The sequence below is a fragment of the Nyctereutes procyonoides genome, unplaced genomic scaffold (assembly GCF_905146905.1).
Source record: "Nyctereutes procyonoides isolate TBG_1078 unplaced genomic scaffold, NYPRO_anot_genome, whole genome shotgun sequence".
NCBI lineage: Eukaryota > Metazoa > Chordata > Mammalia > Carnivora > Canidae > Nyctereutes > Nyctereutes procyonoides.
In genome coordinates this window covers 58,168,465-58,195,505 of record NW_026575043.1, presented here as the reverse complement: position 1 = coordinate 58,195,505, position 27,041 = coordinate 58,168,465, and the positions used below count along the sequence as shown (strand labels likewise).

General features: G+C 44.9%; 1 protein-coding gene across 3 annotated transcripts in view; it reads right to left on the bottom strand.

The window, feature by feature from the left end:
* ATP6V0A2 (ATPase H+ transporting V0 subunit a2) overlaps positions 1-25,892 on the bottom strand; it is a 43,752-nt gene extending 17,860 nt beyond the window's left edge. The window contains exons 1-9 of one of the 3 annotated variants that reach the window (XM_055322365.1): positions 25,795-25,892; positions 20,472-20,550; positions 17,307-17,404; positions 15,562-15,699; positions 14,773-14,861; positions 13,046-13,172; positions 5,380-5,462; positions 3,835-3,928; positions 2,771-2,983 (exon numbers count right to left, since the gene is read on the bottom strand). In XM_055322365.1, the coding sequence (XP_055178340.1) occupies positions 2,771-2,983; positions 3,835-3,928; positions 5,380-5,462; positions 13,046-13,172; positions 14,773-14,861; positions 15,562-15,699; positions 17,307-17,312 (750 nt within the window). In that variant the 5' untranslated portion in view covers positions 17,313-17,404; positions 20,472-20,550; positions 25,795-25,892. Of the gene's footprint in view, positions 1-2,770; positions 2,984-3,834; positions 3,929-5,379; positions 5,463-13,045; positions 13,173-14,772; positions 14,862-15,561; positions 15,700-17,306; positions 17,405-20,471; positions 20,551-24,589; positions 25,109-25,175; positions 25,487-25,794 lie in introns of those variants that run through there. The other 2 variants (XM_055322363.1, XM_055322364.1) reach the window with 2 other exon arrangements.
* Positions 25,893-27,041: the final 1,149 nt, after the last annotated feature.

The window sequence follows — 27,041 nt, the reverse complement described above, 5'->3', positions numbered from 1 at the left end:
TATTCAGCAACAAAACTAGAAGGAACTCCCAAGGTAAAGAAACCTTAAGAGAATAGATGAAAGAATGGAAATTTTTAAAAATCAAAAAAGAAGTAAAGAAAGACAAAAAGAACTCAAGAAAAACTGACAAACACTGAGGATAAGCAAAGATGGTGCAGCTGAAACTAACAGCAGATCCCGAAGGAGGAAGCTAGAGTAAGAAAACAGAATAAATACTAAAAATCACAGTTCAAAACTCTCTTGTGAAACCTTTTTTAAAACTACATATTAAAAGAACACACTGTATATCTGCGTATGGCCATATCAAGACATATTCTAATGAAACTATTGGTCTCTAAAGGAAAAAAAATTCTTCAGCACATAGGCAAAAAAAAAAAAAGTACAAAACTTCTAAGGAAAATTCAGTTATCAGGCTTTTTGTTAGCAACACCATGCCAGAACAAAATGGATTCACATGTTTGAGATACCCATGGAAAACAAAAACAAAAATTTTAAAAACATGAGCCAAGGATTTTATTTCCAAAAAATGAACCTCCAATTATAAAGGCAGGAGACACACTATTATTGACATGTGAGAACCCAGGGAGTGCTGTTCCCATGGGCCCTGCTGAGGACTCCTGGAGAACATGGTTCGGACAGCCACAACGACATGGAGAGACGCTGGCATCAATCTGGTGGTCTGTAGGCTACAAGCTCCAAAATGCCCCAACGGAAGCATGGTACTGCTAAGGGCTCTGCACACCAGGACTGCTGTGTGTTCCCATCAACGCATTGGCAGCAAAAAGGCATGTAGACATCAGTCAACCCACAGGTTCTTGTGATGCAGAGTGATTTGCTGGTCTTCAGCAACACTCAGAAAGGTTATAATTGGCTGGTTATGTATGCCTACGAAAGCCAGCCCTTTTTCAAGAAAACTAGAAGTCCATTTGCCCCATCAAACAATTATGTAATGGGGGGATTCCTGGATGGCTCAGTGGTTTAGCGCCTGCCTTCGCCCCAGGCATGGTCCTGGAGTCTCGGGATCGAGTCCCACATCGGGCTCCCTACATGGAGTCTGCTTCTCTCTGCCTGTGTCTCTGTCTCTCTCTCTCTCTCTCTTTCATGAATAAATAAATAAAATCTTTAAAAGAAAAAAAAGAATTATATAATGAAACAAGGAGGCTAACAACAACAATAAAAAAGCCCATATGAAAACTTGTTTCCACGGGTGCCTGGCTGGCTCAGTGAGTAGAGCATGCGACTCTTGATCTCAGGGTCATGTGTTTAAGCTCCATGTTGGGTGTGGAGTTTACTTAAAAAACAAACTTAGGGGGCAGCCCGGGTGGCTTAGCGGTTTAGTGCTGCCTTCAGTCCAGGGCCTGGTCCTGGGACCCGGGATGGAGTCCCATACCAGGCTCTCTGCATGGAGCCTGCTTCTCCCTCTGCCTGTGTCTCTGCCTCCCTCTCTCTCTCTCTCTCTCTCTCTCTCTCTCTCTCTCTCTCATTGTGCGTCTCTCATGAATAAATGAATAAAATTTAAAAATAAATAAATAAATAAATAAAACAAACAAACTTAGGGGCACGCCTAGGTGGCTCACATGGTTGGGCATTTGCCTTCAGCTCCTGGGATCAAGTCCTACATCAGGCTCCCTGCTCAGCGTGGGGGTCGGCTTCTACCTCTCCTGTCTTGTACTCTCTGTCTCTATCAAATAAATAAATAAATTTTTTAAATGAATTTAATTTTAAAAGAGAAAACTTGTCTCCTTAACTGTCACTTGAAATATGTAAACCTGTTATTTCAAACGAAGAATTGAGTTTTGATGTAGAAAAGCCCTCCTAGAAACATGGGAAACTGACCCTGTAGCCCTGGAGGGGGAAAAGCCTAGTCTTTACACCAAAGTTCAATGTGCAGCAAGAACAAACTGATAAGCTCAACTCTACTTCACAAAAAACTTCCTTCCACATGACCAAAACAAGCCAGCAAACAGACACATCAGAAGACGAATACAAATTGGGGAAAATATTTTTGCTCGTATCACAGATAAAGAGTCAATAGAAATGAATAAGAAAAAGACCAATAACCCAGCATAAAATGCACAAAGCATAAGAACATAGAGCTCACAAAAAAAGGAAAATTCAAATGGCTCATAAACAGAAAAGATTTTCAACCTCACTCAAAATAAGAGAAGGACAGTAGCTGGTACTATCTACTGAACTGATCCAGCAAATCCACAGCTGGGACTTTCTCCTGTGGACAGATCTGTGCACATGAAGTGTCATGGGTCACGTGCCAGGTAGCATGGCAGTGTTGGTGACACTGCAGACCACCACCGAGCAGGGAACCAGTGAACTAAGCCATGGTACATCCACACAGTGGAATATTCAATAGTTATAAAAAGTAGAGGAGTTTTATTAATGAAGAGAATAGTATGAATAGCATGCAACCTTTTGTAAAGAAAAGGAATTCATACGTATTAAAAGGAATTCATAGTTGTGCTTATCTACAATTAAGAAACTCCAAGACCTGACAGAAAATAAGTTATTTCTGAGGCAACAGGGCAAGAGGAAGCCACTTTGCTGTATCTTTTACTTTCTATATGTGTATGTTTTACTTTTAACAACGACCCTCCATCCCTCACTCAAAGTACAAATGAAAAATGTACGAGCACAGTGCAGATGGCTGACTCTCCCGAACCTGGGTTCAAGACAACAGTCACTCCCACTCTTTCTGTGGGTCCGTGGGCTTCCCCATAGCAGCTCCAGTCCTCCCATCTGGTCCCAGCCACCTTACCGACCCCTCCTCGAGTGCCCGGCGTAGCTCGTGCAGGTCAGCTTCGGGACACCAGACTTCAGCAATGAGGCACTTGTTGGTCACATCGAAGCTGCACATGTTCAGCATGTGGTAAATGGCTTTCATCTTCTTCACCTGGATGACATGGCTATAGACAGACTCAGCAGCTTTACACAGCACTTGCCTTAAATAATCCTCAGTCTTGTGAAGCACCTGGGGAGGAACAAACATGGGCTTCAACACTGTGGGCACTTTTCAGTGGCTGTCCACCAGGCACCTGCCTCTCCCCATCGCTTCTCATCCTGACCCCCAGGACCAACAGGAAGTAGGCAGAAACCTAAGTCCTGCCAATCTGATGCTCTCCAGGACACAGCCCTGAGGAGACAGGAAGTGGTGAGATGTCACCATCACCAGCTGGGTGGCAGCAGAGAGGCCTGGTGGGGCCCATAGAGCTCCCCCATTCTTGCCATTCCCAGCCCTAGCCCATCTCCGTCAACCCTGAGAGCTACTATCACAGTTGACCTGAAACCCCCTTTTGCTTAAGTGGGTCAGAGTCTACCTCTTGCCACCAAGAACTCTCACCACTATGAGCAGAAACATTCATTACAGGGGATCCCTGGGTGGCTCAGCGGTTTGGCCCTGGAGTCCCAGGATCAAGTCCCGCCTCGGGCTCCCGGCATGGACCCTGCTTCTCCCTTTGCCTGTGTCTCTGCCTCTCTCTCTCTCTCTATCATAAATAAACAATTAATTAATTAATTAATTAATTAAAAAAGAAACATTCATTACAGTAGTGAAGGCAAAATAGTAGCCACCACTTTAAACAGGATGCTTATGTCTTGTGACGACCCAAGAATCTGCTCTAAAGTCCCACCGACACCACCACCTAGATTTCTAAAAGGCTGCTAAATAAAACTTGCATGAAGAGAAGCCAGGTAGGTGACGTGCCAATCTCCCTAAAATATCTTCATTTGCCTACAACCAAAATTTTCCATATTAAGAAATAAAGTAATCAGATGTGTGTTTCACACCTTGGATATGGTGACTATGGCTTCCAGTCTACTCACAGTGTAAAGATCTTGAATTCGGGTATTGAGCCCCTCCTGGATTTCCTTTCGTTCCTCAGCAGTATTTGGGTAGGGGTAAACATGGCAGTGGTAACTAGAAAACAAAATCCAACAGTCTCCCATCCACTGGGACCAGAAAAGGCTAACCCAAACACCAAAACTCAATTCAGTGTGCCACGTGGGCACAGCTCCCTCCAAAATGGAATAAAAGCAGCCCTCTGGAAGAAAAAGGTGCAAAAGCAAACACTAGCCCCTGGTGTTTAGCAAAAACAAAAAAGTTTTGCAAATTTAGCAAACTCTCTTTTCCACCTTCCATTCCTGTCCTCCATTGCCCCCAATTTCAACTTTCTGAAATTCACCACCATCCTCAGGCTGGTAACCATTAAACAAGTTTGAAACACAAAAGCAAAAAACACACAGCAGTAATTACCTTTAAAAGAAAGAAAATAAAGGAAGGGGATGAAAAAAGCTCTGGTTTCCTAGCAACAACTTTTGCAGCCTGGCAGAGTAAACCTCTCCCTGGCCGACCAGGGCCCATCTTCTCGGGGGTGCAAGGCACCCCAACATAGGGGGAGCAGAAACTGTGCCTCCTCTGTTGCAATCTCCCATCCACCTTGACATTTGTATGCCATACTTCACATTTCAAGTTCTGACTATTAAAGTTACTTACTCTAGCTTTATCCTAAGCAACAAAATCATGGGTTTATGTACTGGTTACAGTTTTGCTCATGTACATTGAAATAAATATATATTTATAAAAATAACAGCAGGTTCATCCATGTAATACCTAAAATTGCTTCCCAGACCACCAGTAACGAAGTATCAGCCCCTGGGAAACACTTCCTGAAAGAAATACCTCAGCCCCACCCTCACCCCCACATGGAAGCTAGGCCATCTAAAAATGTGTTCTTTTTTGTTTGACTTTTGCTTATTTTTCAACTGTTGATGAGAACAAGGCACAGTGAGAGTCTCATGGCGACACTCCTCAGAATGGACTGGTGGCTATTGGTGGCAGTGGAAGGTCAGCTTGGGAGCTGAGAGCTGTTTGCCTGTGTTGCCTCAGCCCTGAAGCCCAATGAGAGAGGGAGCCTGGACATGGCTTGCTGTTGGCTCATCGCCTGGCCCAGTGAGTGAGTGGCAAAGCCAGGCTCCCAATCAGGGCCATCAGGGCCCTCACTGCTCACCACTCTAGATGAACCACATGCTCCATGATGACAGGCCTCTGTGGAGCTCAGAGCAATGGGAAGGTACAAAATACTAAAATTTGATTCCTTCTCCAATTATTTTTAAGCCCTGATTCCCAAGGAGAAAATAAAACCTGAGAATGTTATTAAAAATAGTCTCTACTTCTACGCTGTTTTAAGCAGAACGCTAGCAAGAGAGGTGACTAATTAAATGTTTAAAAACATGGTAATACAGCAAAGATATGTAACAAATGCAGCAACCTTCACGCATACTGCGTTTTCCCCTCAAACGCAGAGGATATTTAGGGAAAACTAGAGGCCACTGAATACAGCAAAGAGATGAAATGTTTCTTGTTCTTACCAATCACATATCTTCTTAACCTTGTGGCCGATCTGCTCTCCCCAAAAGGATATTAAAAACACATACCATTTTATGACTTCTCCCTAGAATAAATGAGGGTCATTGTTAGTCCTGTGCTCAGAATCCTGAGAAGTCTGGCAGCTCTATCACAAAGTCAGCCCCTTCATTCTCCCAAAAGTTGCGGCCACCCACAGGCCCCACAGACTCTGTGACCGCACCTCGCCCATCCCAGCCACAAAATACTCAGCACCCTACCATCAATCCTGGCAGTGGTGTGGGGTCATTTACAGACACGCAGAGCAGCACCAAGTCTGAGTCCCCAGACATGCATATTCCAGCTGAGGTCAAACAGGGTGGTTCTCCGCCTTTTGGTTCCATCTTGTATTGTAAACAACGGGCCTTTTCATGGTTTGGTTGTGTTTTTCACACTTTTGTGCTTCATATTGGCGGTTTCACTATTTATTTTTCTATTATTTTTTAAAGATTTTATTTATTTATTCATGAGAGACAGAGAAAGAGGCAGAGACCCAGGCAGAAGGGATAGCAGACTCCCTGCGGGAAGCCTGATGCAGGACTCGATTCCAGGACCCCAGGATCATGCCCTGAGCCAAAGGCAGACACCCAACCACTGAGCCACACAGGCATCCCTGTGGTTTCACTATTTAAAATGGTCCTCAGGCATAATGCTGAAGTGCTAACCAGTGATCCTGAGCCCAAGAAGACAGTGATGTGCCTTAAAGAAAATGCATGTGTCAATAAGCTTCCTTCAGGCATGAGTCATAGCGCTGCTGGCAAAGTTCAGTGTTAATGAATCAGTAATACATATTAAATAGAAACACACATGAAACAAGGTTATTATCAATTGGTGGACAAAAATGTGAGCAGAGGCTCGCAAATACCTAGCCCTTTATTTCCCCTACGACACTGGTTCAGTATCACTAAATTCAAGTGTTCATGGAAACCCTACAGAACTACCATAAATCCAGAGAAATATTCTACAAATAACACTGAATAGGTTTTTGGGCAATGTGCCAGGCACTGCTCTTGGTACTAGGAATACAGAACAGAATGAAAGAGACAAAAACCCCTGGCCTGGGAGAGGTGGGGAGCCTGTATCCAAGCTGGCAGCAAGAGACACAAAGAAAACACATGGTCTACCACATGGAGAAAAGTGTTAAGTGCTCTAAAGGAAACAAAGTTGGAGGAGGTGAAGGGGGAGGGGACTCAGGCTGTGATTTTAAACAGGGTGACCAGGGAAGGCCGCCTTGAGAAGGGGACACAGGAGCTTAAAGGAGTGAAGGAGGGGAGGAAGCCATATGGCCGCTGCGAGAAGGGCCTTCTGAGGGACAAGGAGCTTGCAGAGAAGCAGGTCCCCAGGGAAAGCAGGCCAGTGCACAGAAGGGGTGTGGGCAGGGCAGAGTAGCAACACAGGTCAGTCATGTGACAAGGCCCACAAGAGGTGACAGTATAAGGCTCTGGGCGTTTTGCCAAGTGAGACAGGAAGCTACTGGATGGTTTTAAGAGGAGAAGTGACATGATCTGACTGAAGTCTTATAGGAATCATTCTAGATGCTGGGAGGAGAGAGCACAACTGGGCAGCGGTCGGGGCAGGAACTCAGGACAGAGACTTCTATAGGATGGAGGTACTTGAAGCGTGGGTACTCATTTCCTGGAGCATGGTAGTGACAGCAGAGGTGATAAGACAGACCAGAGTCTCTTCCTATTTAGAAGACATGGCAAATCACCCTGCTATCAGTAAATGTGAGGTATGAGGAAGAAGAGTAGAGTCAGGATGATCCCCAGGGTTTCGGACCTGAGCAGTCAGGACAGAGGTGCCACTTACCCAGATGAGTGTAAACTTCACAGGGCAGGTTTGGAAGGAAAGATCAAGAGTCCAGTTTTAGGCATCAGGTGGAAATGTCTTCCAGGTATTTAAAAGAAGACCTGGGGGGATCCCTGGGTGGCGCAGCGGTGTGGCGCCTGCCTTTGGCCCAGGGCGCGATCCTGGAGACCCGGGATCGAATCCCACATCGGGCTTCCGGTGCATGGAGCCTGCTTCTCCCTCTGCCTGTGTCTCTGCCTCTCTCTCTCTCTCTCTGTGACTATCATAAATAAATAAAAATTAAAAAAATAAAAAAATAAAAAATAAATAAAATAAAAGAAGACCTGGAGTAGCCAGTTAAATAACAAAAGTCTGTTTTTGTGGGGAGAGATCCAAGCTAGAAATAAACATTTGGGAGGCAGTATTTAAAGCTGTGAAATTATACAGGATCCCTAAGGGCAGAGAAAGGGGAGAAGCAGTCCAAGAATTGAGCCCTGGGCCACAGGAAATGGGGAATAGGTGGGGGAGCCTCAGGCAAGCACTGGCAGGTGGGTCCTCAAGGCAGGACACAGAGCAGTGGTGAGGGAGAAGGGGAGTGGCAGTGTGGAGGAGATGGCCTATGTGGTTGGGAGATCAGTCACATTGAGTAAATAAGCAAACTAACTGCACAATTCAAGAAGCATATTCAGGATAACGGAAGCCAGATTCCTCACTGTCAGAAAAGAGACTGAAAAAAACATAGAGGAAGGTTAAATCTAGAAAGAACTGAATTTTAAGTTACAGTTTGGGCACATAGTTTTATAATCTATAAGTACAGGCAGCCACAGAAGTAGTTACGTGCATGTACACACATGCTCCGACTGCTCAGAAGGCCCAGAAGCAATGACGCTCCAGGACACAATTAGCACTTGAGCACCCAGATCTTTGTAAACACCGTCTGCCACTAAAAGGAACCAGGGGTCCTTGGAGCCCAAGATGAAGCTGGAGCATCTTAGGGTGCTGGAAAATATGGGAATGCTCGGTGAATGCTGACAACAGGCCAAAGGACACAGGACCATGCGTGAAGGGACCCTCGTGGAAAAATCAGCGACAATTTGGGTGTCCAAATAAACAAGGAGCGTAGTAAATTACAGGTCATTAAATACAGTGGAAATCTAGGAGTCCGTGGATGTGAGAGGGGGAGAAGCACTGACTTTTGTGGAATCGCTAGGAAGCACAGAATAAATGACAGACATAAGAATCACCACGTGGCAATGACAGAGGTCATGAATTCAGGAGAGTCATCAATGTACACTCAGCCTAGTGGGCAGGTTGGTAAGGAACAGGACACCAGCACAACTTGGAATACCACCTTACAAGTTACCAGTCCATCACAAAGGGCAATATGGTGACATGAAGGTGGAGACACCTGGCAGATACCACCGTGACCAAGTGGACATCACGTGTCACCTGGCAGAAAGTGCCAAGGTAGCCAGTGCCATACTTCCAAGGTGTTCCTGTTAAGAATGTGTGGCTCAAGTCTGGTCATGAAGAAACACCAAATGGCCCAGAGGGGTGGGCGTGAGCCCACAGGATGGGCTGCCTATTCCAGACACCATTACAAGCCCAGGGAGGGAGCTGGAAAGGAAGGAAGGAAGGAAGGAAGGAAGGAAGGAAGGAAGGAAGGAAGGAAGGAAGGAAGGAAGGAAGGGAGGGAGGGAGGGAGGAAGGAGAACTGCTCGGAGATGGGAAGAGTATGTTTGGGTTGGACAAAGGTGCCACATCCACACTGGTTTCTCTCATGGGGAGGTGGGGGAAGGCTGTGGTGGTTGTATAAGAGTGTCCTTGCCTGGGGGCACACAAACACAGGAATAACTCAGGGGTCATTACCACATCATGGCTTCCTCTCACCAGGTGTGCAAAGAGCCTAGTGGAAATAGGGACAGAGTCACGGAGAGAACACATGGGTGACAAAGTAAATGTGGGAACATGTTAACGACCAGGAAATCTGGGTAAAGGGACACAAGGCTCTGGTCTCTTCTGGCAACTTTTCTACAAACTGAAATTATTTCAAAATCAGTTACTGAAGAAAGTGAATTGGGGGAAGAAAGAAATGGCATTTACAGTAAACCTGACCAGACTCCAGAACAATTTTAAAAAGAGTACTGTGTCAAGGAACACAACCACCTCCAGCATAAGAGGGAACAGGGACAGCACATAATATACAAAACATGCCAGAAAACCAAGTGAAATGGCCTGAGTGTAGCTTCCATACAGAGTGGTCAGTAGCTAGAAACAAGACCAGCGGGGGAAATAGCGAAAAATATGCTCTGGCGTCTGTAATGATGGTAAGGGATCAAATGTTCACCACAAAAGGCACTAAACCTGACACTATAAATAAATCCTAGAACCTAAGTAGAAGCTGCTAAATCAAATACCCGTATCTTCTCCAGAACAAGCACTAGAAGACACACGCTGAAATGTTAACAGTGGCTCTCACTGGGGACTGATTTTCTCCTTCATTGTTTTCAATACTATGCCTAATTTTCTTCAACAAGCATACATTTCATTCGTAATTAGGGGCTAGCTGTCATGTTTTCAAGATGTATCTCTCTAGACTGTTTCTCTGTATTTCTTCAGACATTTAGTGCCCTTTCACATACGTGGTAGAAACTGCACAAAAGAGCTTAGAAATATATAGAAAAAAAAAATTTTTGACTTGAGTAAATGTTCTGTATAAGAATGACTGATAGGGGGATCCCTGGGTGGCACAGCGGTTTGGCGCCTGCCTTTGGCCCGGGGCGCGATCCTGGAGACCCAGGATAGAATCCCACGTCGGGCTCCCGGTGCATGGAGCCTGCTTCTCCCTGCGCCTCTCTCTGCGCCTCTCTCTCTCTCTCTCTCTCTGTGACTATCATAAATAAATAAAAATTTAAAAAAAAAAAAAAAAAAAAAACCTCCTTTCACGTAGCCTGGTTGGAATATCAGGTTACCAGGACGGAGTTTTTTTAAAAAAAAAAAAAAAAAAAAAGAATGACTGATAGGTTTTCTTGATAAAGACAAAGCTCAGAATAGGTAAATGCAACTGCAGAACAGTTTCTATCTTCAGCTGTACATAGAGAGGTCATAAGGGTCACAGTTGAAGGACAATTAACAGATGGCTCCTGGCACTTACAGAAGCCATAAAAGAGTAGAAAAATATAATAGGTATATGGTTAATGAACAGCTTCACTGGTTCAATTTTCACACATTAGATTAAACACGTGTGGTTTATTCAGGCTGAAACCTTATGAAAATCCACTTCACAGCCAAACTCCTCTTTACATGTCAAAACTACTATGGTATATATTCATCTTGCAGCAAAATTCCTGAGGCAAATTTAGAAAAAAACAAACACAAACACCTTCCTCAAAATTAAGAAGCCTAAGTTCCTTTTTTCTACCTTTAATAGAGCAGCTCATCCTCAGTTAAAACAATATAGTTATTTTTATGGTAAAATCTAAAAAAAAAAAAAATCACAGGTTTACAAAGGTGATATGGCTCTCTCTCTCCTGTCCCTCTGCCTCCCTTCCTGAATAGTCCTAAAGCCTTATGGGTAGGTGCAGGGATGAACCCAGAAGAAAGGGAAGACCCACAGTGGCCCTTGGCAAAGTCAGAACTCAAGCAAGGTGAGGACAGCATCCCTGCAGGGGAGCAGCCCAGGTGGGGTAAGGAGGGCATGCACACCAGGGGCTCACCTCAAATGGGGAATGCAGGGCTCCAGGCAAGGAGAAGAGGAGGAGGCAGAGATGGGAAACTGACAGGAGACTGGTTACATAGAAAATAAAAAATAATAAAAAATTTTTAAAAATAAAAAATAATAAAAAAATTTTTAAAAAGAAGATTAAAAATAAGTAAAAATAGGGCAGTCCGGGTGGCTCAGTGGTTGAGCACCTGCCTTCAGCCCAGGGCATGATCCTGGAGGCCTGGGATCAAGTCCCATGTCAGGCTCCCTGCATGGAGCCTGCTCCTCCCTTTGCCTGTGTTTCCGCCTTTCTCTCTCTGTGTGTCTCTCATGAATAAATAAATAAAATCTTTAAAAAAAATAAGTAAAAATATTAACAACAAGGAACGGAGTGTCTCATCATCAAAGAAAAAAGCTAGAAAAACAGAAATGGAGAAAGTGAGACTGACATCTATGATACTAGACTCGAAATGGATGTGAATTCAGTTTTCAATATATTTGCATAGGTACAGAATTGAGGTTGTGTGTGTGTGTGTGTGTGTGTGTGTGTGTGTGTGTGTGTTCCAGAGCTGTCCAGTGACATAGCCAGGGAAGAGCGACACCTCAGGGAACAATGGGCACCCCCAGAAAAACCTTGGCTTTTTTTTAAAGATTTTATTTATTTATTCATGAGAGACACACAGAGAGAGGCAGAGACACAGGCAGAGGGAAAAGCAGGCTCCCTGCAGGGAGCCCAATGCATGACTCAATCCCAGAACCCCAGGATGACAACCTGAGCCCAAGGCAGACGCTCAACCACTGAGCCACCCAGGCGTCCCGAGATACCTTGGCTTCTAAATACCATTCTCCAGTAAAGTGAACTGGGCTGATTCCAGGGTTGTGTGAGGGAAATTACAATATGAATCTGGACATCTTGTTATGCAAGCATATAAATGGATGGCACAAAAAATGATGGCAGCATATAAAAGGATGTAAAAGCCAGCTTGAATGGACTCCAACTGGCCACATCTAGAGAATCTGAATATCAAAATAATTATAGTAACAGAGTATAACTCACTGAATCAAACAGGAAATAGTGAGCTGAAAAATCTGATGAAGGAGCACCTGCGTGGCTAAGTAGGTTGAGTGGCTAACTCTAGATTTTGGCTCAGGTCATTATCTCACAGGTTATGAGACAGAGCCCTGCACTCAGGGCAGAGTCTGCTTGAGGATTCTCTCCCTCCTCTCTGCCCCTCCCCACCTCCACCTTCCATTTTCTTTCTAGGAAGGGAGGGAGGGAGGAAAACAAAAGAAGAAAGAAAATCTGATGAGGAGGAATGACACAGCTAGTTTCAAAGTGCTTCCCACAACACTTACTAATTACAAAGGAAAAGGATGACTTCCCAGTGGAGAAGCCTAAGCATCACCACCTCAACCAAATCATCAAAATGAATGTTGCCAGCAATGGGACAAACTGAATTGAGCGCTTGACAGAATGCAGTGAGGAGACTTCTGCCAAAGACACATGACTTGAATCCAATCATGAGAAAACATCAGACAAACCCAAATGCAGGGACAGTCTACCAAAAAAACTGACCTGTAAGAATTTTCAAATGTCAAGGTCATGAAAGTCAAGGAAGTCCCAGAATGAAGGAGACCAAAGAGATCCGACAATTAGGGACGCCTGGGTGGCTCAGTGGTTTAGCGCCGCCTTCAGCCCAGGGCCTGATCCTGGAGACCCGGGATTGAGTCCCATGTCAGGCTCCCTGCATGGAGCCTGCTTCTCCCTCTGCCTGTGTCTCTGCCTTTCTCTCTCTCTCTGTGTTTCTCATGAATAAATACATTTTTTTTAAAAAAAGGCTATTGAGATCTGACAATTAGATCCAAACTCTGATTCCAAACTGGACCCTCCACTATAAAAGGTAGTACAGGATGACCAGTGAAACCTGGATGGAGTCTGAGGCTCGGAGAGTAGCAATGTATCTACCTTAATCTCCTGGCTGTGATCCAGGGGAGAGCACTTGACTTTAGGAGCTACACCCAAATGTACTGGAGGATGGTAAGGCATCAGGTGAACACTCTCAAGTGGCTCCCTGCGCACCACGCCTCCAAATCTACTGTCAGTTTATCATTGCTGAAAGGTGATCGTGACATTGACTCACTGTTTCAGGGTCCTCAAGGGGCTCATCCAGTTCTGCATAGGTCACAATGGTGTACCCTTTGCAGACCCTCCACAGCATTTTCTCAAATGCTTCAACTTTTCCTTGGTTAATTAGGCCAGATACAAATCTATGAGAAAATGAAGATAAGTGGAAGTCAATTGAAAGCAATGAATTATCTGATTACATTAAAGGAGAAATGAAGACTTTCATTTCTGGCAAAATGGTGAAGATATCCTAAAAGTCTTCCAACTGCAAAATATATAAAATGCTGGATAAAAAGTTTGGGGGGTGCACCTGTGTGACTCATTTGGTTGAGCATCCAACCCTTTGTTTTGGTTCAGGCAGTGATCTCGAGTCATGGTATCAAGCCCTGTGTCAGGTTCCACACTCAGTGGGGATTCTGCTTGAAGGTTTTTCTCTCTCCCTCTGCCCCTACCCCTGCTCATGCATACCAGCTCTCTCTCAGATAAATAAATCTTTAAAAAAAATTATTTTTGAAACATCCTTTTAAATGTATAGAGCTGAGCCTATAATTAAGAGGAATTCTTAGAATCCAAAAGTAAATCAGGACTTTATAGCTGCCTTGATGTATTCTACTGACCCAGTATCTTAAGACCCTTAATTTCAAGGTCAGCATGGGAGACAGGAGATGGGCACTAGGTCTATATAAGGTGAGGAGATGAAACTGAATCTCTCCTAATCCCCTCTAAAGTAGGGACTCCCACCTTCTCACCCCAAAGACTTCAAGCAGCTTGAAGAACTAATTCCCCCTTAGGGAATGGGCATACAAAAAAAACCCACCTTACAAAGGAGCCCTCGAATAAACTTATTTATTTCAGTTTTGGTTCTAGATAGAAAAGAAAAAGTCTTCCTTGAGAATTTATTTTTTAAAGATTTTTTATTTATTTGAGAGAGTGAGAAAGCAAGCACTAGCAGGATGACATGGGGCTTGATCCCAGGACCCTCAGATCATGACCTGAGCCAAAGACAGATGCTTAACCAACTGAGCCACCCAGGCTCCGCTGCCTTGAGAATTTATAACTACCAGTTAAAATTCACTCAGATTTGTGGCTTAAATTCACATTATTTTCATAGCAAAAAAAAAAAAAAAATCAAAATAGGAAAACAAAAGACTCAAGCTGAGGAAATTAATTTAAAATGATTCCAGGTTGATAGAATGCTCCCTGGTATTTGACAAATGTAAAAACAGATTCTCTCTGAAGGAATACATCCCGAAACTAAATATCATTGGATTCCTACAGATAAGGAACACAGGAACAGATGTTCATAATAAAAAGAAGTCACAAATCACATGAGGAAATAAGTTACTATTGGTTCAAGTAAACAAAAAGGATTAACAGCAGAAAAAGATCCTTAAAATACAATTAATAAATTAACCAACTCAGTTTAGCCCCTGTGCTTCTACTAAACAAAACACGACTTGGCGCTTCACTGACCAATTATTTTAGGCTTATTGGAATAACACTGAATGGCATAAGTGTTCCTTCTTTCCAGCTCATTATACCAGAAGAAGAAATTCCCATGGTATTCAGCTAAAAAGTCAATACAGCTGAATAACTCCACTCAGCAAATACAGGAGTACAGTGTTTTCTCAAACAGATATTGACTTTCTTTCATTCCATCACAGGCTTTCAAATGGTAGCATTCATCCCTCCTCTGACGACAAGGACAATGTGATGCTCAGCCCCCTAGCAGTTGTCACCTACCCCAGTTTTGCTCCCAGCCTCTGCATACAGCTGTAGTCCAACAAGGAATCATTCTCTAAGGGAGGGAATTCTTCATAAGTGGGTTCAAACTACAAAGAAATATGAAACCAAGTGTGTCTCATTACAAGTTGGGCATGTTATATCCCAAGTCACATTTCCAAACAAGTTTGTAGGGCCTCCTAACTCGGTGCCAAAGCTGGGTGCCAAAGCCCCAACATAACTTAGACATAGGACACAGCTCTGATAAATAAAAAAGATCACTTCCCCATCCCTTATTTATAAGCTGCTTGAAGTCAGTTACCAGAAGTAGAGTTAGAATTTGTTACCGCCTCAGTGGGACACAGGGCGCTCAGACAGAGGACACCACCAAGGAACGGCTCCAGCAGGAGGGACTTCTCCCCTCCAGGCTCAGCTGAGGGCAGAGCTATTGCACAAATGCTTTCTACTCTGATAAACTAGAGGGTTTTTTGTTAATTCCTTTACTCTTAGCAATTTGATGGGGGTGGGGGAGAAACAACACCTAAATTTTGGAGCTCAAACTCCACTTTTCGCATTTCTTTCCCATGATCCTAAAAAGCTATTTTTCAACTACAAACTAAAGCATTTTACAAATAGGGAGTACTGTTCTTGCTAAAAAGGCTCGTGCTTTGTTTAATGTTATATAATCCGACTGAAAAATAAAGCTAAGATCAAAATGTACCTCTCCTTGATCATCAATAAGCAAACTGGAAACCTTATGGGAGCGAGTTTTTCGAAAGAAATGCACCTCCCCAAGGGTGTGGTTAGTACCTCCACGTTCCGTTTCAGGAAGGTTTTTGTCACTCTCAGCATGTGAGTGTACTCGATCAGCTCAAGCAAGTTTTTCCTCAGTTTCTCCTTGTTCTTGGTGACTTCTCTCAGCTCCACCTCGAGCTTCTGCAGCTGCTCCTAAAACAAACGGCCAGTTACTTAAGACGGCAGGCTCATGTATAGTTCTAAAAATTCTTTTACAACACATTAAAGTCCCGGGAGGGTTTCACAAGCCAGAACCTGACAGTCTGACAGGGACATAAGAACATACAGAGATCTTCCAGGTCCATCATTCACAGTTTCTATTGACTCTGGGAACTCCTATGAAGCTCACAGCATGCACGATGGGAGGCATTCCGACAAATGGAGGTGCCCTAGGCTGCCAGAGCCTAATCTCCACTCCTACCACTGTTCTGGGCTTTCCTTCATCTGTTTATCCACTCTCATATATCAAAGAGTCTTCCTCTACCAAGTGTACATTTCCTTTTATTTGCAACACAATAATGTAGGGAATCTTTGCTAAGCATATATACCCCAGGCCTCTACCTTAAGAGTCTGCTTACAGTTGCACTTATACAATTAATTGGGCTGAAGAATCCTTGAGGACAAGTCTTCTTTAATAAGCAATTACATAGCAAGTGTCTTTGTCTTTACAATACTTAAGTATTCAAACAGCAGAAACAGAGATGTGTAAAACAAAGCATTCAATGAAAACTTGTATGCAAACAAATCCCTTGACACATTACATTCATTACTTATGTTCCACCTTATAAAAACTATAAACACTGGGATCCCTGGGTGGCGCAGCGGTTTGGCGCCTGCCTTTGGCCCAGGGCGCGATCCTGGAGACCCGGGATCGAATCCCACATCGGGCTTCCGGTGCATGGAGCCTGCTTCTCCCTCTGCCTATGTCTCTGCCTCTCTCTCTCTCTGTAACTATCATAAATAAATAAAAATTAAAAAAAAAAAAAACTATAAACACTCAGTAACCACTAGGGTCATCATTCTATCACAATCAACCCAAACAGGCCAAACCAGATGACTGCGTTCTACTCATCTGATTGCACAATTCTCTCTCAAGTCCACACATACAACAAATGTTAAGTGACTTCCTATCAGATAAACACACAGAGCAGTGAGCCAGGGAATGGTCCTGGCTCTAGTCTAGATTGTTTCAGTGTCAGGAGCTCTAGTCTTTCTCAGTGCAATGAACTATCTGAGAATCAGACCCAAGCCTCAGTGGATGATTCCCAGGGGTGCTAATGAACACCAACCAGGGTTCTCACAGGGGGAACGCTGTAACCCCAACACCCAAGATGCCAAACTGGGGGATGAGGAATTGTGTTTGCTGTCCACCCGGACCACCTCATCACCTTCACACTAAATTCTGAGGATGAGAAAGGAGGCCAGTGAGTTTGGGAGAATGCAAACAGCATTGGCCTACAGCCTCTCTTACTTGTACCAGGAGGCATGGATAAGCCCAGAAAGAACGTTCAGAAACATTACATGACAAAGCACCAGATTTCTCAACCTGATTTTCATTAGCCCCAGTTCACCACCACCCGGAAAGGGAGCATGCATCTTACATCCCAGGTAACCTAATACTGAGGGCTAACCATAGTGTTGTTCTTCAGTTTTCATTCCATGGTTTTGAGAGGAAAACCCGAAAAGCCCTAGACAACATAAAGTAAACAAGCAGCATCTAAGATCAATGACTTTAAACAGCGTCCTCAGAAATAAGTTACCTGCATTTCTAGGACTTGTTTAAGAGGTGGTGCAGGAGGACTGGTCTCTCCCTCAGGGAGGGGAATGTCAGCTCTATTAATTTCCTGCACCAAATATGCTGTGGGAGGAAAAGGTAAACAAATTAGACACAAAAACTCACTCTAAGACATTTCCATCAGGACATTTTCCATCCCAACCTTTCCTGCGTCGCCTAAAAATTAACATCCTAACGCACAAAAGTCTTGCTTGTTCTAACGGACTTAGAAAAAGCCTCTTGCAACCTCATTTCCTAAGATTTCTGCAAAGTAACTGCACCTAGAGAGGTTGGCATGCAGTGGCAAAATAAACAATAACCGGATAAATGCTTTTGGAAATTCCCCAAGTTTTCTTTATTTCTGAAACTGTCACTAAAGAACTTTGGAGTCACACCTGTTTCTGCTCCTATAGCTGAAGCATAAGGTTAAAAAAGGAGACACTTGGAAGTCCAGTAATAACCCAATGGTAGACCACCTCCACCAGCAGCTTGCCTTCCCTGCAGATGCCCTTAGGCAGAAAGAAGTATCCATCTAGAAGAGCAAAACCTCTATCAGCACATGGCATCCTGAGAGACACAGGGCAGAAAGCCAGGCTTTCCTGAGCATTCCCAGTCAGCCAGGCTGTTCTGTCTTGTAACAACCAGATCTCCCATCAAAAACCAGATCCATAAAACTGGTAATGAGCCAAGTCAAATTAACTGAATTTCTTTAGTTTATATTTTCAGTCCATGAAGCATCCTTGTCCTTAGGACTGGTGAAGTCATTACTAGATATAACATTTTGGAGAAGTGTTACTAGTTATTTTATTAAGAAAGAATGACAAGGGGCACCTGGATGGCTCAGCTGTTGAGTGTCTGCCTTTGGCTCAGGTCGTGATCCCGGAGTCCTGGGATCGAGTCCCACATCGGGCTTCCTGCATGGAGCCTGCTTTTCCCTCTGCCTATGTCTCTGCCTCTCTCTCTGTCTCTCATGAAAAAATAAATAAAATCTTTAAAAAATAATAATAATAAAGAATGATGAAGAAAAGTGAGGATGTCTTTAGCAATAGGATAGCAAAGGAAGCATGGGGTTATAAGAGGTTTCTGGAGGGACGCCTGGGTGGCTCAGTGGTTAAGCATCTGCCTTTGGCTCAGGTGGTGATCCAGAGATCAAGTCCCGCATCTCACTCCCTGCATGGAGCCTGCCTCTCCCTCTGCCTGTGTCTCTGCCCCTCTCTCTCTCTGTGTCTCTCATGAATAAATAAATTAAATCTTAAAAAAAATAAAAGAGGTTTCTGGAAATGATACAAATCATTTCACCAATTAAACCTCATTTATTTGGGAGATTCTTCTTTTAAGTCTGTATGCTTTTTGAAACAATTCAAGCTACAGAAAGTCCTGCACATGTCTAAAGTGTTGTCACTGCCTTTAAAAACCTCATTCCAGGGATCCCTGGGTGGCGCAGCGGTTTGGCGCCTGCCTTTGGCTCAGGGCGCGATCCTGGAGACCCGGGATCGAATCCCACGTCAGGCTCCCGGTGCATGGAGCCTGCTTCTCCCTCTGCCTATGTCTCTGCCTCTCTCTCTCTCTCTCTCTCTCTCTCTCTCTCTCTCTCTCTGTGACTATCGTAAATAAATAATAAAAAAATTTTTTTTAATAAAATAAAAAAAAAATCTCATTCCAAAAAAATAAAAATAAAAAATAAAATAAAAAAATAAAAAATAAAAACCTCATTCTAGGGACACCAGGTGGCTCAGTGGTTTAGCGTCTGCCTTGGGCTAGGGGAATGATCCCGGAATCCTGGGATCAAGTCCCACATCAGGCTCCCTGCATGGAACCTGCTTCTCCCTCTGCCTATGTCTGCCATTCTCTCTCTCTGTGTGTCTCAAATAAATAAATAAATAAATAAATAAATAAATAAATAAATAAATAAATAAATCGTTTAAAATATAAAATTAAATAAAAATAAAGACCTCATTCCTAATACACGACCTGTCCAATGACCCATTACGTTACAAAGACAGGAATATGATGTTACTCTATAGCACATTATCCACACAAGTAACTAGGACTTCAAACAATATGCAAAGGAATAGATGGTTAAAAAGGGTCTTTGGGGGAGCACCTGGGTGGCTCAATGTTTGAGCATCTGCCTTTGGCTCAGGTCGTGATCCCAGGGTCCTGGGACTGAGTCCCGCATCAGGCTTCCTGCAGGGAGCCTGCTTCTCCCTCTACCTAATATTAGCTATGAGAAATCATTCCAAAAGTCATATTCTGGCCCCTCCTTGGCTCTCTCATCCCGTTGTTTTTCCATTTATCCTATTAAGTTTTGTACTTCAGTCAGTTGTCTGAGATCATCCCTTCCCTCCCCTATTTCAGTCATAACTTCCAGGCTTGACCTAAAAACGATGACTATCAAAGGTAAAGATGTTAAAAATTTTACAGATAAAACAAGTAGTCTTGAGCTACTGAGTTTTGATGGTAAATAACCTGAAATAAAACCTTCAAGAACAAAGCCAATCAATCTATCTGCCATTTCCTACCTTCCCTGTTCTTGTTCATAATTTTAAGTAAGATGTTAATATGTACATAATGTTTTTAAGTTATAAACTACAAGGGACTGGCTAGATAAACTACAGCTCATTAATTTCACAAAATACTGAGCAGCTATTAAAAATGATGCTGGGGGGATCCCTGGGTGGCGCAGCGGTTTGGCGCCTGCCTTTGGCCCAGGGCGCGATCCTGGAGACCCGGGATCGAATCCCACGTCGGGCTCCCGGTGCATGGAGCCTGCTTCTCCCTCTGCCTATGTCTCTGCCTCTCTCTCTCTCTCTCTCTGTGACTATCATAAATAAAAAATAATAAATAAATAAATAAATAAATAAATAAATAAATAAATAAATAAATAAATAAATAAATAAATTTAAAAATGATGCTGGGTCCATCTGTTTAATGATGTGAGAAGATGCCGCAGGAAGTACCAGAGTGAGAAACAGAGCTGACAACTACATAACCTGATCGTTATGTATGTGAATCCTTCCTTTAAAGATGAACAGTAAAAAAGATGAGGAACAGTGAGTTCTTTTTTTTTTCTAATGTTTCTAAAAATGTTACTAAAATAAACTTATCCCCCTAAAACTAACAAAACAAAATGAAATAAAATAAAACTTACCTAATATTCGTTCTAGTTCTTCACACCTCTTCACCTCACCAACAAATTTTCTTTGGAAGGAACTTACATTCTGGTTGAGCTGAGAAAAGGATGAAAAGTTTGCTGTGAAACTTCCAAAATTTAAATGTAAATGTAATTTTAAAAATAAAGTATTATTGGCAAGGGTTTAGGGAAAAGCACATCCTCACATGCTACTGGATGGGAATAAAAACAGATGAAACTTTTCTGGAAAAGCAACTTGGCAACTGTTATCAAAAAAAAATATCATTTGTCCCAGAAATATCCCATGAAGAAAATTAACTTAAGGAAAAAACTGGATACAGACAAAACTTAGAAGAACATCCACCTCAGGGATACAGGAAAAACTAACAATAGAAAACTGATTTAAGAACAAATAGTCTCCATCCAGAGAGCACTACCCAGAAATAAAGAACAAACCCCTGACACACTCAACACTGTGGAGGACTCTTGGAAACACAATGCAAGTGTGTCTTTCAAGAAGACACAAAAAGCCACATATTGTGTGGTTCCATTTCCATGAACTGCCCAAAAAAAGGCAAATCTAGAGGCAGAAAGTAGAGCAGTGATGGCCTGGGGCTGGAGCAGGCATGGCGATTAACTGTAAGCACAAGGGAACTTACTAGGGGGATATGAAGTTCTAACACTGGACTGTGGTGGAGGATGCATAACTCAGTGAATTTTCTAAAAATCAATGAAATGGGTGAATTTTATAATACATATAATAAATATAATAAAGTTGCATAAAAATTATGGTTCAGTCATATATCTGATTATTATTCCTTTATTAAAAGTCATATTTTAAAGTGACTAAGGTATTAGGTTAAGAAATTATCATTAAAAATTTTAGGTATGATAATGATATTGTGGTTTCAATTTTTAAGCGTCCTTACATTTTAGAGATACTTGTTGAAATATTTATGAAAGAAATTATACATCTGGGATTTGCTTCAAAATGATCTTGTCTGAAAGAGGGGAGGGACAGATTCTGTCTGGAGGTGAAAGGTTGGAATGAGGGGCCATGAATCTATATTATGGGTACAAGGGAGTTTACTGTTCCCACACACAACTCTCTCTACTTCAAATACAAAGCTTAAAACAATAAAAAAAAAATTGTAAAAAACATTTAATAAAATGAGGAAATTAGTTATGATTTGTGCCTGGAAAAAATTAAAGACACTTTCAGTGTGGTTTCAATTATATGAAAACATACATGTACATTTTAAAACATTATTAGAAAAATAATGTCAGATATTAACCAAAATGTTAACAGTGTTTATTTCTGGGGCACCTGGGTGGCTCAGTCAGTTAAGTGTCTGCCTTCAGCTCAGGTCATGAGCCCAGGGTCCTGGGATCAAACCCCACATCAGACTCCTTGCTCAGTAGAGGCTGCTTCTCCCTCTCCCTCCACAGCTACCCCTGCTTGTGTGCACACACGTGTGCACTCTTTCTGTCAAATAAATAATAAATTCTTAAAAAAAAAGTTTATTTCTAGGTAATAGGATTGTGGAGTTTATCTTATTGTTACATTTTCCAAATTCCCCATAATAGCCAAATATTATTTTAAAACAAAAAAAGATTACAGTAATCACTCATGTTGAGAGGCACTTAAGGCAAGAAGGTTATCTTTCCTCCACCCCATCACTTGATACTGGGCTGTCTCAGAAACCACAATCAGACAAGACGTTGTCATGAAGCTGCCCAGCCTGAGAAGCATCCACCCCAAGGTCTCAGTTCTTGTTCAGGTTTTCGATTTTTTTTTTTAAGTATTAACCAGAAATAAGACCAAAATTCTAATTTCACTTCTGTTTGTCACATTCACATTCATTTCTGGGATCAAATTAATCTCAAGTAACCACTTTCAAGCTCATGATGACATAGGTATGATCCACAGAACAATAAGAAGGAAGCGATGCATCACAAGTGGTCTACACACGACACTACTGCCCAGTTTCAGGGTTTGTTCTTCAACATCAAACACTGGTGAACACTACGTGGACATCGTGGTTCTCCATGCAGCAGGAGCCCAATTTCTGCGGCAGTGATACAAACACCGTTGGGTGTGACATAGGCCACCATCACCGCCTCACAGCTATTAGCTGCTTTTTTTCTGTCCTGTGGTTTCTTTTACAAAATTTTGTTTTTCTTTTTCGGGAGGCTACGTCACCCTACTTCTAGGCTGATGACATGAAAACACAGTAGTGCCCCCTGTCCCCAGTTTCAGGCATGCCACGGTCCACCAAGGTTAGGAAGCAGACAATCCCCCTTCCAGCACATCACCAAGTCAACAGCAGCCCAGCACCATGGCACAGTGCCTACATCACGCACCTCACTTCATCCCACATCATCAAAGGCCGAAGGGTGAATACAGGATAATACAACACACTTAGAGACAAGCAACTCACATATAGCCTCACAAAGGTATTCACGTAATCTTCATTAGAGTATATCATTAGAGCTGTTCTACTGTTAATCTCTTACTGTGCCTAACTTGTAAATTATACTCTACCACAGGCATGCATGTACAGGAAAACACATAATACGTCTAGTGTTCAGTACTATCTGTCATTTCAGGCATCCACTGGGGATCTTGAATACATCCCAGAAAATAGAGGGAACCACAGTGCGTTTTATTGTAGACTCATTTTAAGACTAATCTTGAAGCTAGAAAAGCCAGCAGAGGCTACCTGGTGCTGGTTTTACTGATCCCCACATCAGTCACCTTCCCACTCCAGCCGCTGAAGGGCTAATGGTGATATTGTCCTTAGACTGTAGACCCTCACAACAGTGAGACGCACTTGCCCTTCTCTGGGCCCCATCGTGTAGGTCAGCTGAACAACCCTCTTCTCCAGGTCTTCTCCTTGGATGTCACTACAGAAACCCTGGGCCTGCCTGCTTTCCCGCATAAGGAGTGCTAAAAGGGACAAAATCATCCGGTCTATGCAAACTAGAAAAGACTAATGTTAGTAAAGCCCAGCTTGTGAATGCAAAGTCAGTAAGGAACTCCAGAAGAGAGCAGAAAAAAGTGTCAGATGCTATGGAGCTTTCTGCACTGGCACCCATGCTGCTGGAGTGTGAACCCAAAAACACACAGCTGAGGTCTTTATCTGCATTTTCTTTCTCTTTCACTGGTTTTCAGCTACGAAGGATCCCAAGTATACCCTACTACCTAATGTAATAGCCCTCCGTGAAACGCAAATACGTGGTGATCAGAGCCTTCGTTCAAACCTCTATGATTTAAGCTCGTTAGGTCTCTCACTTGGAGTACAAACCAGATGGAACAAATCTGCCAGTTACAAAGAAGGCAGTCTGTTTCTCTCCTGTTTCCTGAATCTCCCGGGTGCTCCCACAGCTGATCAAAGCACCTACCAGGTAAGTGGGTACCAGGAGCCGAACGAAGCCCAAGTGGCTCCAGGAAACAGGAAGAGGGGTGGGCCTTCCCTGCAGCCTCAGCTGTCACTCAGGAGTTTCTCCCTGACTTTGCAATCCCTTTGGAGTCCACCCAAGGAACACTGATATCAGATCATGGGGAGGGGTGTCTCCTTTCAAAATTAAGGGACCCCTCAAAGCGATGAAGGGAAACAGCCAGGAAATGAAAGCTGGGGCCCAGGAAATAAAACATTCCCCTGAAGTGACTTTCAGTTCAATCTGCTGAACACTCCCCTTTCACAGTTTGTTCTTTCCCTTCAGAGCACTTCAGGATTCCGGGCCACAGAGTGTGTTTTTCTGTCTCCTCCAAGGCTGCACACAGCAAGAACATAAGGACCCTGTCCACCTTCGTTAACACTGAGTCACCAGCACTAAAAACACTACCTGGAGAGCAAGTAGTCAATAAAGGCTCATTCCTTCACTCAACAAATGCCTACTAATCCCCACAAACGGCAGGGACCGTCCTAAGTCCTGGGGAATCAGGAGTGAGAGGGCCCGAGCCCTGGGGGTTGACAGTCCGTGGTGTGAACAGATAATAAGCAAGTAAACAGATATATAAGCAGGTGTTTATCATTCCTTGCTAGTAAGACAGTCCCCTAGTAGGCGACGGGACGCACATCATACATCAGTGAACAAAGCCGACGAAAGCCCCTTCCCCTCAAGGCGCTCACTCCAAGCTCCTTCTCGATTCGGGTTGGGGGCTCCTCCGGTTCCCTCCGTCCCAGACCTTGTCCCCCAGATCTTCCGGGGCCAGCTCTTTCCCATTCAGGCCTCATCCCGGCTCACACGTCACCTCCTCCGACCCGAGTCACCATCATAGCATCCTCCTTTCTTATCACCCTCACGGCGAACACATTATGTTCATGTATTTACTTGCGGATGTTTGTCCCCGCCACCCCCATAAGTTCCAAAAGGTCTCCAGAAGGCCTCATCAGATTCGTCCTCCCGCAGCCAGCCCAGCGCCCGGCACGGAGTCGGCGTCCCGGGCATCCGACGGCACTCCCCGAAGTTGGCGAAGACTACACGGGGCGTTTCTAACTAATCTGGCCAAAGACGCCGCGGACCAGACGCCGCGGGGCTCGGGCCCGCTCTGCGGAAGTTCCGGCCGATAAGCCGGTCCCCAGCTTTCCCGCTTGCGAAACGGGGGCGGTGGCGGCGCGCCCCTGCCCGGGAGCCCGCGGAAGGGAGGCCCGGGGGGAAGGCGGGATGCGGCGCCGGGCGGGCAGGTGCGGCCCGCGTCTCCCGGGCGACACTCACGTCTCTGAACTGGACCAGGCCCTTCTCGCCCAGGGCGCTGAGGCACTCGTAGGCCGTGCCGGACTGCAGAAACAGCTGCGCCAGGCACATGGCCTCGCTCCGGAACAGGGACCCCATGGCGGGCCAGCCCGCGCCCCGGCGGGGCCCGACGGGCGGCGGCGGCGGCGGCGGCGGCGGCGGCTCCGGGCCGCTCGGGTCCGCGCGGTCAGCCGGGGCGGCCGGGGCCTCGGGGTCCTCCTGAGGCCCGGCCGCCGCCGCGCACCATGGGGCTCCGGGCTGCAGCGGCCGCCCCCGGTCCTGCCACCGCGGCCCCGCTCCAGCCGCGGCCGCCACAGCGCGCGCGAGGCCCCGCCCCCCGGCTACAGCCGGTTCCGGTTCCGCCCCCCGCGTGCGCCCGCCCCCACCCCCGCCGCCCGACCAATGGCCGCCCGGAGCTGCGGCCGGCGCCGGCGGGGCCAACCGGCCGGAACCCGGGGGCAGGCAGCCGGCGGGGGCTCCCGCCGGAAAACGGCCGCTGCCTCAGCTCTTTAGGGCTTTCGAAAATGAATCTTACAGAGTTTGTGCCATAACGTTCACCCGGTCAGGGTATTCGAGTCTGTGAATTTTTTCGTGGACTTACAGAGTGGTGCGCAGCCGTCGTCCTGTCAGCCCGAAGCGGCAGCCCCTGCTGGGCGCCGGCGACCCGGACACCGCCGACTCGCGGGCCTGCCTGCCCCTCCGCCGAGCGCGCCTGCGCCTGCGGCTGGCTCCTGCCGCTGGCCCTGTGACCCCGCCGGCCGACCGCGCGGGCCCGATCCGCCTCCGCAGGTCCCCGCACAGCACCTACACTCCTGACGGGACGGAGGGCTCGCGAGGCCCACTTCGCATCCTCTGGCTTCTCCCCCTGCTTCCCCACCGTAGCCAGCGGGAGCCCCAGGATCTGGCCCCCTTCGTGTCCGTCGCCCGCCGGGACCTGGTTGCTCCAGCCGCACGGGCCTTATCTTCTCAGGTCGCTGCGCTTGAACCTCGAGTCCTGCCTCCGCCCGGAACACCCTTCTAGGCCTCCGAGCTCAGCCCAAATGCCCCTGCCCCTAAAGCTGTCCCAGACCCCTAGCTAAGGTAGTCGCCCACCCCAGCCCTGTCTCATTTTCTCCTCCACACCTACCACTGTCTGAAATCATCTCGTCTGTATTTACGGCAGGCTTTCCCCTCTGCTAGAATGTAAGCTCCACCGACAAAGGACATCGACGTGGCATCTCCAGGGCTCAGCGTGTAGTAGCCACTCGGTAAATCTCTCTCAGATGCATATATGAATGTACAAACCTAGAAAAGTTAGAACCAGGTAGCAGATCCCTCAGATCCCATTCTTCTGCCAAGGTGAGCTTTTCCCCCTCACCTACAAAAGTCATCCTAACAAAGTCCACAAAATCAGGCTCAGTTACCTGTCATTTGAAAATTTTAAGTGAATTTTCCAGTAATGTTAACTGCCACAGAAAAACTTTCTGAATCACTACAATTAATTGGTCAGCAGGTATTTCCTTTTCCTTGACAAAAGACAATTATTTTACTCCTTCCTATATGGGGTAATCACTTGGACCACAGAGATCCAAATCAAAGAAAAAAAAGAGAAGCAGAAGGGGAAGAATCTAGTATTTCTCAATGCGGTGCATGTAGTGGTACTTGAGGGAAAAACTATGTCATTAGTTACATGTTTAATATGAATCAGTAAAAAATAGAACTAGGCTTACAGATTTACCCTAGAAAATACAACAACACATTTGATGTGTCCGGGAAGTCAGGAGGCACCATCAGGAATTCCATCAGAGTGTGAAAGGGAAGACAGTCACTTTTCAAAATTAGGCTTACTGACAGTGTAAAAAGTTCATC